The sequence below is a fragment of the Pteropus vampyrus genome, unplaced genomic scaffold, assembly GCF_000151845.1.
Source record: "Pteropus vampyrus isolate Shadow unplaced genomic scaffold, Pvam_2.0 Scaffold585, whole genome shotgun sequence".
Classification (NCBI taxonomy): Eukaryota; Metazoa; Chordata; class Mammalia; order Chiroptera; family Pteropodidae; genus Pteropus; species Pteropus vampyrus.
Genome location: NW_011889366.1, coordinates 200,787 through 211,520, shown reverse-complemented (window position 1 = coordinate 211,520; position 10,734 = coordinate 200,787). Strand labels below are relative to the sequence as shown.

Genomic DNA, 10,734 nt, shown 5'->3' with positions numbered 1-10,734 from the left:
TCTCAAGTCCTCATGAGAAGCCCCAGGCTCAGGTTGGGTTTATTGTCCTCCCTTCTCATCCAGCAGGCTGAGTCAGCAGCCTGAAGCCAGAGGTCAAAGGGCAGGCAGTGGCCCTCAACTCCCGGGCCCTCAGAACAGCAGGAAATCCCACAGCACTTTTAATGAAGGCTCAAAATGAAAAGTGCCATCAAGAAACAGAGCCACAGGAATGCCGGGGAAAGAGGCGATTCAAATCTGTTTACATGCCAAGACCAAGAAAGAGGAAGAGCTGGAACATCTGTGTCCATATCAGTCAAGGGATGAATACCTACACTGGCACCTTCTGGAATCTGAGGCAGGTTCTGTTGGACTTCCTGGCTGGAGAGGGAAAGACCCATGTAATTTTCCAATTCTTTCAGGTTTGGGTACAAAACTGATGGGAAATGAAGAAGGAAGAAGAAAGAGATTATTCTAGAGCATGAGCTTAGCCACACCTTCCTGGCTCCCATGTAGTTGCTCATTTTTATTAAGAAATAGGACCTGGACATGCTGTCTATTCCAGAGAACATAGCATATCCCAGGAACACAGGTGCTGTGGGAGAGGAAGGCAGGGACACTTGCTGGTGATGTGGTCCTCTCCTCAGAAGGTCTGAGGGGCAGGGGTCTGCCTTTTTCCAGGAGTATCCTGGGACACCGATTTCCTCAGGTACCACTTTGGTGTTCAACTTAACTGACTTTATTTTGGCTCAGCCAAACATCCAACACAAAGTTCAGGGCTGGTGGTGGGGCCATAAGGCCCGGCTCTTAAGAAATTCACAGGCTGAGGGAGGCAGGCATCTGATCCTAAGGCAGCTGGGGAGCGGGAGAGGGGGAGTGTGCCTGCTGAGGAGGGGAAGAGTTGAGCCCGAGTTCAAGGTTGCTGCCATAGTACCTGAATCAAGACTGCCACAAACAACTCTAGGGGCTACCACAAACATACTAGTCCCCTCATGCGGCAACATAGAAGGTGGCTGCAAACCAGAGAAGTTCCTGTCCTCACTAAGCCATGCTTTTCTCAATGTCCCAAAAAGGTTCTGGTGACAGTAAAATGAGCATGAAGTACACAGCGCAGTGGCATGCGAGAGACCAGTGCTCAAAAATGGTTACTCTCGGTCAGGAACACCCCCACTCCATTCACTCACCTGAAGGCTGGGAGACAGCTGTCTCCTGGACTGGCAGGGTGGGCATCCTGGGTGTGGCGCTGGCCTGGGCCTGGGGAGGGGTAGTGGGTGCTGGTCAGCAGTGGCCGGGACCCCCAGGAACTCTTAGAGCCTGGGGGTCAGGGCATTATGTATGCTGGTAGGCCCAAAGGGAGCATCCATGAACTTTTGAGGTTGTCTGTAAATGTGCCCTCTGCAGATGTCCATGTTTCTGGGGGAGGTTCTCCCAGGGCCCCACAACCCACCAAATGTCATGCCCCCTTTGCTCCCTGAAGCAGCCAGAACTCCCAACCAAGTTCTCAGTCAAAAAGTCCCAAATTCTCAAATCCCACTGGGACCATAGGTGGGATGGAAGAAGGAAGGGGCTTCTGGGGGCTGAGCAGGCCAAACGCCATGCTCAGGGGCTGATTCTGGAAACCTGCCCTACAGTGTGGGGTCGACCCCAACATAAATGGAGGCATAGTTGGGACAGAGCAGGCACAAGAGAGGCCTGTTTGCAGCTGTTTGGTCTTTTTCACGCCTGCTGTAACTCCATCATCTTGGCCTCTGGACACCTGCTCCACCCAGCAGGCCTTGCAGTGGTGACCTGCATGCCTAGGGCCCTCAACACCCACCAACTTTTAAGACGAGCCTCCTTTAGTTACCCTGTGGGTAATCCTGAAGGCCCCATCATGGGCCTGGCAGCTTACCTGAATGGCTTGGTCCACCTTCAGGTCCTCCAGAGATGGGTACAGGGCGGACATGGCTGCCTTGGAACACCCTGCAGAGCACAGAAGGTAAGGAGGGGTGAGGGGTGAGAGAGAAGGCATAAACATCCACTACCGGCCCACATGTGCCACTTAGAACTCTCAGGATGAGAAAGATATCAGACAGCATAACTATCTACATTTTGGAAACAGGAGAGCTAGGATTTGCACCCAAGTCTGTTTGGTCCCCAAGCCCGTGGTCTCCGCCCTTGCAGAATTCCATCCCAACACATTCAACTGATTCTGGGCTTTAGAACCCAGGCCCAGGGAACCACTCTGGACATGCTGGCCAGGAAAAGCAGGACTAGGGGCCACGTCCTTCCCTGCTCTGTTTCCAAGGTCAGACGGGCTCAAGAGGTCTGATCGCTAGGGGTTTACGTAGCATCGGCCCAGAACTACACAGTGGGTGGGGACTTAATATCACAACAGAAAGGTAGCAGGCTCTTTAGAATTCCTTCCCCACCCCACCCCCCACCCCTCTTCACCTCTGAGCATTTGCTTTCCTACTGTATACCACCCATTTCCGGCCTTGATCTTGGTAAGACCAGTGGAAATTCTTAAAAACAGGCACACACACAGTGGCAGAATTTAAACACTCGGCACAGCATTGCTCCTAAAGGATGAGGAAATGGGGGTTTGGGGGAGCCACGAACATTTATTAAACACTTTCTGACTATCCCAAGGGAGAATCATTAGGACCTTGGAGCAAGGTACCCAAAGAAATTCAAAAGAATTACCTCGAAAGTAATGCTTTATTTCCTTCCTGGATGAAATGTGAGGAAGGAGCTACTTTCAGATGCTTGAATTGAATTTTGTCATGGCTCCAGGCCTTTGCATTTGTTATTCCCTCTCTCTGGAATACCCCCCCCCCCACCCCTTCCACTTCCTGCCTGGCTAACTCCTAATTCTTTTCAAGTCCCAGACCACTGGACTCTTCTTTCAGGAAGCCTGCCTTGATTTGTGCTTTCTCTCCGCACCTCACCCCATGTCCTTACTCTTGTAGATTATTCACTATTCCCGTAGTTGTCTCTTTGTCCATCTACCTTGTTAGACTGGGAGTTCTGAAAGGGCAGGAACTGGGCCTTCCCATTTGCGGAAGCCCTAGCCCCTATCATGGACACTAACTCAATAATATCGCCAGAAGCAATGCATTCTGCCTGGGCACTCACTTTTCTCCTTTGAAGTCAAGCTCCAATGTCCTAAGGAAACCTGCCTTCCTAGGATGGAAACAAGGCCCGCAAGTCACAGATGTGTTTTATTCACCTTTCACAGCCCTGTTTTTTGTTTTTTATTTTCATTAGGCCAACATTTTTAAATATGCAAATACAAAATTCTTCATTTCTAACTCGTATTGAAAACAAAATTTTTTTTTGGCAACGCAAGAGAAGGTATCAGCACACGGCAACACTCGGCCAGGGCTGAGCTGCAGCTTACTCCTTGAGGTGGCTGCACGTGCTTTCTCATTTCCCGAAGTTTTTCTTTTCCTTTTACTTCTTTCCTTTCCTTTTCCTATTACCTATCCAGCCAGTTTACACTGCCTGCTTGGCTCCTAGAGGCAGGCGGTTCCAGATCCTTGCTCTGGCCTGGCCTTTGGAGCAGAAATTATCATCTCAGGAGAACAGGGATTATCCCGGGGGAGAGGGAGATTGGATTTGACTTCCTTTAGACCAACTAGGGGGACCCCTTTGCCTATGGCCTTCACCACTGTGCACACGCTCTGGGAGATTTTTATCTTGAGACAGACCTCAGCAGGTACCATCTGCCAAAAACATGCCCCGCCACCAGGATTACTCATGAACGGCAGATGTGAAAATCAGAGGCCACCCCTGCCCTGCTTTTTCCAACACTGGAGCAGCAGAGCAGTTATATTTTAGCAGCTGCCCTCTGGGAGAGCAGAATCTGAGGTCCACTTCCTGGAAATCACTCTCAGGCCAGGACCACACAACACTTTCTTTGTATCTGGGACCCTTTCACCACTGCCACCTTTGATACGGGACATCACTCGTAAAATTCTTAATCTTTTAGCAGGAAATGATAAGGGACATCTCTTGCAGAGTTCTTAATCTTTTTAGTAAACCTAGTTAAGTTTTTCCACCACCTTTCTTTGGGAAAAAGGCCCTCTCCCTCAAATCCCGATAATTGCCCTGAAACTGGTGACTCAGATCCTCTGGCTATTGATAAGAGTCATTGGAGCCCATTGTTAGCAGAAATGGTGTAAGGCCAGACAGGGCCCTTAGAGTCTGAGAAGGGAGGGGACTTTAGGCCAAAGGTCTTTTTTTACTCTTTAAGAAATACATTAACCAAGCCTGTTTCCCTTTACTCCCTTAATAGATAAATCAATAATAGAAATTAATAGATATATGATTTAAATAACAAGTTCGTATCTTCTTTTCCTTGTCTAGGAACTGAGGTGGCATGTCAGCAGGAAACTCAAGACCCCACCCTAAGGCAGAAAGGGAAAGAGCTCTGTGAAACCCCAACAGGCAGAGACAACAGCCTTTCTCAGCAGGAAGCAGATACGGAAGAAGAGACCTCCCCTCAACATCCATACCAATAATAAGGGGGTTCATGGCTCTTAGAAAAGAGTTAGGCAGGAGTCTGCCTGCAAAGATGCTGAGGTCATCCTATCCTAGAAGGGATCCACCCTAATCCGCCCACAATTAAACAAGCCAGAAAGCATTTTTTAAAACTCATACTAAGAAACAAGCAAGCACTCGCACCTGTGCAATGAAGACCCCAACGACCTTCCACTCACCTGAGCCTCATTATACCATCATTATAATATGATGCATATGCCCAGAAGTTCATTAATATCATTATAACAGACTGAATTCTGGGAACGAACATGTGCAGAAAGTAAATGATGAATCATTGAGTCCTGTCGATCTTAGCTGTCAATCAAGGAAGCCCACGCTAAGTAACCACCCGCAGCAAAAAGGTATGAAAACTCTTAAGTCTTTGTTACCAGGCCTTTTGAGTCATGCTTCTCTTGCTCAGGCCCAGTTCCACGTCTGGAAGCATACTTTCCCTTCTAATAAAGCTTTTCTTTTCTGCTGTATTTCAGTGTCTTGCTCAGTTCTTTGTTCGAGACATCAAGAACCTGGACAAGGTGTCAGGAGAGGATCCCCACTCTCCAGTAACACCTTCACTGGGTCTCAACTCAGTTTCGGGATCTGAGCAGAATTAAGAAGCAGATAATCCCCTGCCTTTGGGCAGTTCATGATATAGTGGGGAATGGTTCCCTGCCAGCAAATATGCTCTGTGTCTCATTCAATTATCTACCTACTCATTCACATTTGAGTGTCTACTATGTGCCAGAAACCCTGGACTTGTTTCAGTCATGCTGGTCCCTCTGCTAGGCACATCACCCTTCTCTATTCAATGTTCTTTCAAGGCTCAGCTCAAATGCTACCTCTCTGGTTGGCTTTCTCAGGCCATGAGACACCCTGCTAGTCAGCTGGGCCTTCTTGTGTTCCTCATCCTGATTTGTTCTGCCTCTACTGTCAAATTATTTATCATATTGTATGATTAATATTTGGGTATTTTCTCATACTAGACCCAGCCTCAGAAGGGCAGTGACTGTGTCCTGTTCACCACATTATGCCTCCCCACTGAAACAGTGCCTAGCATATGAATGCTGACAAAAATAATTTGACTGAATAAATCAGTGGTTTTCCAAGAAAGGGAATGGAAATATGTGTGGGCATTTTCGAGTATCACAGACTGAGAGGACACTACTATCCTTCAGGAAGCTGGGAGCACTGATCTGGACCTCTTGTAATACACGGAGCAGTTCACCCCACAAAACCGTCCTCTGTCCTGCACAGTTTTCTAGTATACTGCCAAGCCTTCCTGCAGGCAAAACACCTGTTTATAACCTCTCTTACATACAAAAACAATGAGGTTTCCCCTGGTTTTAATAAATAATATCCAGGAATGCATATATCAGGTTGAAGGAAGCTATATTTTATTTCGTTCACTATTTTGGAAAATCTGTCAATCCTTCTCACCACAGGTGACTCACCAGAACACACCCATGTTTGTAGCTGTCACAGTGATTTCATGTCTGTATACAAATATATTTAGCCTCTGACTTAAGATGTCAAATATAAACTGTTGACAAAATTCAGTTGAATATTGTCTTCTACTAAATCCAAATTTACTCGTTTTAAGTTAGGTACAAGCATGATCAGGTTTACGTGATCCAGTCTGAACTTTTACATAGTGAAACACGTATTCTTGTTATAAATTACTTTCATTGCCCACATTTCTCCCATGTAGTAAAGACAGGGCATCATATTAATTTTTTTTACCCAGGGGGAACCACAGGCGTGGACGAACCGGCCCGCTCCCTCAGCCTCAGTTCCCCTTTTGTGAAATGGGAGCAGCCAAGCACTAACTCCATTCACTGGGGCATCGGAGAAAGCCCCAACGGCACCTAGGGCCTGTTCTTCATCCAAGGCCTCAGTTTCCCAATCTGTCACATCCTTCCATGAACTCCAAACGACTCCCACTCCAACCCTACCATCCCTCGGAACCCGGCCAGAAGCGACCTCTCCCGGTTGCTAAGGGCTACAGCGACTGCGCAGAGACGCCTCCAGGCCGCTAGGGCGCGCTGCGGCATCTAGAGTGCGAGCATCTCGCCCACCTGGCCTGCGCGCGGCTACGAGCGGCTCCCAGGATGCCCCACTCTTGTGGGGTGGAACATGGAAGTTTCCTCGCTGTATCGGTTGTTGGCGTGGTGGGTTACTAGCGTCCACGTGGCCTCTCCCTTTCTTCTAGCGCGCGTGGGTGGCGCCGGCACCCACAAGATATTAGATAAAGCAGCAGAGTAAGCGATAGGAAGGCTCGGTTAGGCTCCACATCCCTCTACCGGGCTGGAGGCTGCGCGAGTCAAATTGAACTTTAAAGGGGGCGAGTGTCCCTTGGCCTCCCCACTCCCCTGACCCCTGAGGGCCATTTACTGCCTCCGAAGGAGGGTGCGGCTGAGCCGCCCAGTGCTGACTGATAAGATTCTGTACTAAGGCGGCTGAGGGAGGGGAGGAGGGCATTAGTCGACCCGCTTGCGCTTCCCGCTGCCTGTTGCTCTAACTGAAAAGAAAGCCCCTCTCGTTCCCTACGGTTTTGGAAGCACCTTCAGCCCCCTATTTCCTACTCTTTGTGATGTCACAGTTTCTCCCACTCTCTAACCAATTTCTTGCTTGGCCCTGACTCTTGGCCCGGTGCTGAGCTGCAAGTGCCCTGCCCCACCCCACGCAGATTCACGCTGGGATCCCACTCGGATGACTGACTGATTTGAGCCTTTGTTGCCCAGGGTAGGGGACTTGTGCTTGGCCGGGGAGATCACTTCCCACAGGAAAACTGGACCCACTACCTTTTATAAGGGTTTCAGGCAGTTGGGCCTATGGAGTGCAGGACAAAAGGCTAGCGCAACCAAGAAGCAAGCCCCACTGGAGGAAGGAAGTAGACCCTGAATGGACCGTGAAGTATGGAGGGTTCAGGAGGGTGGAAGCGGAGTGTGCTATTCCAGGGATAGGGAGGCCCAGGCCTAAGAGTGGAGCTGCCTTCCAGATCTTCAGTATCTCCTGAACTCATTCGGCCCCCCCGCCCCAGCTTTGCTGCCCCTGTACAGCGACCACAACAAATCTAACTCATGGTCTGAGTCAGAAATCTGGGAGTTATCCTCAGTTCCTGCTCTTGAAGTCATACCCAGCTCTCGACCTCAGGAAAGTCTCACACTTCAACTTTGCATTCAAATCTCCATGACCTGACTCCTGGTACCTCTCTAGTCTCACCTCCTCACTCGTCCACACTTCACCCTGCATTTCATTCATTCCAGAGTGCTTGCAGATCCTAAAACTCACCTTGCTCGTTCATGCCTCCGTGCTTTTGTGAGTGCTATTCCCTCTGTCTTGAATGCCATTCATGCTTTCTCCCTTCCTCTAGTTAATCTGGTGAGCTCCTCCAATTCCAAGCTTTTCCCCAAATACCCACAACTACAACCTCCCTTCTCTAGATCACACTCACATATTCACCTATTCATCATTAACTTCACTAATATTAACTAAACATCTACTGTTATCAAGGCCTTTGACATTTCCTGGGTTGAATTTCCGCTGTGTTGCATTCATTTGCCTGTCTCCCTCTCTGGTCAGGAATGTCGCTGATTTGGGGCTCATTTCTGAATCCCCAGTGTTGAGCCCAGTGCTTGGCACACAGCAGGCATCCAGTTACTGTTTCTTAAAGGAGTGGAAAAACAGATACAGGGAAGAGAGAGCCCGAAAGTCCTTTGAAGAAAAACCCTGGGCCTAGAAAGGGAGAAAAAACATTGCCCTAATGAGGTAGTTTGAAAGGCTGGCTCCTACAATCTGACAGTGGAGGAGTTTGCTCAGGTGCTGATGGAGTCCCGCAATTAATTAGCTCCTCAGAAAGGAAAAGAACCCATCTAACCCATCTCTCCCAGAGGAACTTTCCTATTGCACTTTTGAGAATTCCCATTCCTGAGCTTCTGTACTTTTTGATATTATAAGAAATAACAACACCCACAACAAACCAGCAATCAGACCCTCAGATAAGCAGGGCTGAAAAGGGGTTGTCAGCCCCCGTCTTTGGACTTGGAATGAGAACACTTCTCTGGAACACTTTGTTCCAGAGAGCTGAAACTAGGGGACTCCTACTTGTTCCTGTGGACAACTCATCCATCGTTCAGAAGACTGTGAGGGAGGGAAGCGTGGGTTAGAGTGTCAGAGGAATAGCTCCTGGAAGGCCAAATTAGCCCAGGGATATAGTGAGTTGGAAAAGAAGAGGCTGTTGCTAGGCCACCGGCACATACCCACCTCCTCCTTCCAGGGTGTACTGCCTGCTGGAGTAAAGCTGTGGACTTCTTCAGGGAGTACAGACACTCCTGAATCCAGGCCCAGGAGAGGCGGGGCAGGACTGGGTTCAGATTGCTGCCTCTGACTTGTGAGAGCAAGCATAGACAAGTCCCTTTTGAATGTCATTTAATTTTTCATAATATAGGAAACAATACTTTCATCAGAGTCACTGTGGATTTTGATTCTTAAAAAGAGATAAGCTATGTATGGAAAGCTGTGGCGCAGTATCTAGCACATCAAGGGCATGCAATAATTGTTAGCAGTAATTGTTAGCTATCTATTGTTCGTTCCTTCAGTACATTTACTGAGCGCCTAAGTCCCAGTACTGTTCTAGGTACAGGAATAAGACAGTGAACAAAAGAAATCTGCCCTTGAAGAGTGTTACTTTATAGCTGGGTAGATAAGTGTGAGTGCTGTGTTAGATGGTGGGAGGTGATGGGGAGAAAGATAAAGCAAGGTGGAGGGTAGAGAGCCTTGCAAGGTCCGGAACAGCCTCACTGCTTGGGGGATGGGGGGAGTGATGGGTGACTTTTGAGTAAAAGCCTAAAGAGTAGGGAAGAGCATTCAGGCTGAAGGCATAGCCACTGCAGTGGCCTTGAGGTGGGAGTACCTATTGTGTTTAGGGAACATGTGACCGATGAGACAAGTCAGTGTTTCAGAGGCTAGAGAAGCAGGAGAGGAGGATGGAAAAGTCGTGAGAGGGGTCAGATCCCGGAGGGCTTGTGGGTCATGGCAAGGACTTGGCACTTACTCTAGTGAGATGGGACCCACCGGAGACTTGAGCAGTAGAGTGACATGGCCCAACTTCACTTTAGCAGGTGCCCTCTGGCTGATATTTGGAGAATAGAGGGGCCAGGGTGGAGGCAGGGAGCCCAGTTGAGAAGTGATGGTGGTGTAAGGATTGTTACTGGTTTGGACCGCTGTATGTAAAGCAGCCAGTGCAGTGCCTGCCTAGCACATCAGCCTCGTTTTAAGTACCGTTTTCTGTGTAGAGGGCACATAATGGTCCCTTATGTCCCTTATCTGATTCAGTTCTCCTGACTTTGTGGGGATATTTCTAGTCTCCAAATAAGGAAACCAGTTCTTAAACCGCTGGCCCAGTTCCCCAGCAGGTTTTCCTTGCTGTGGTAGGGAAGTTGATAGAAACAGCTCAGGCAGAGAAGTAAGTAACAGAGTCTGAGGGCTGCCTTCTCAGTTCATTGTGGAAATCGGCTTCTCTTTGGCCTTCCAAGGGTCCACTTCAAGGAGCAAAGTGTGAGTCCCATCATGAGCACCCTCATAGGCAGAAGGAGCCTGGGGCCATCATCTGGATAAGTATCTTCAAATCTGGCCCCAGGCCGGGGTCGGAAAAGGAAACCTCAGTTTACATTTTGCTCTCAGAGTGAAGCACCTTGAGAGGGAACTGCCTGGGAAGTCCCAGGAGGGTCAGGACAGGGCGACAGCAAGTCTTGCTTATCTCAGTCCCAGTCTATACAGCCCCGAATCTTACCTGCAGGCCAAGAGCTGCTGCTCGTCCTTCGTTCTTTTCCAGCCCCTGCTGAGAGTCTGTTTCTGTCCCTGGAAGGTGGTGGCCCTTTTCCCATCTGGGCTCCTACTCTGGGAAGGGTGGTGCCCGGCCCCGAGTCAGCTGACTCATCCAGGACTGGGACAGGCCTGGGTAATTCCCTGTGACTGGGTAAACACAGCAGGTGACCAGGCCCAGCAGACAGCTTTGCCCTTAGTCTAGATGTGGAGGTGGGGTAGGGACACACATAGCTGCTGTTGAGAGGGGTTTGAACCAAGACTTCTTGGCCTTGAGGAAATCAGATTGGGATTGGACACTCGTCTTGAACTTGAGGGCGGTTTGATGGGTTTCCATGGTCTTAAAAACTTGTGACCCAGCATTTCCTGTTATAGGAATTTGTTGCAAGAAAACAAGTAGGCAGTGAGATGCCA

At 49.1% G+C, this 10,734-nt stretch overlaps 1 protein-coding gene across 1 annotated transcript in view; it reads right to left on the bottom strand.

Annotated features, from left to right (window-relative positions):
* Positions 1–10,370, bottom strand: part of SDCBP2 (syndecan binding protein 2) — an 18,597-nt gene extending 8,227 nt beyond the window's left edge. The window contains exons 1-4 of the mRNA XM_011384537.2: positions 10,289–10,370; positions 1,868–1,938; positions 1,161–1,230; positions 312–412 (exon numbers count right to left, since the gene is read on the bottom strand). Coding sequence (XP_011382839.1) covers positions 312–412; positions 1,161–1,230; positions 1,868–1,921 — 225 coding nt within the window. The 5' untranslated portion in view covers positions 1,922–1,938; positions 10,289–10,370. The remainder of the gene's footprint in view (positions 1–311; positions 413–1,160; positions 1,231–1,867; positions 1,939–10,288) is intronic.
* Between the last annotated feature and the right edge of the window lie 364 nt (positions 10,371–10,734).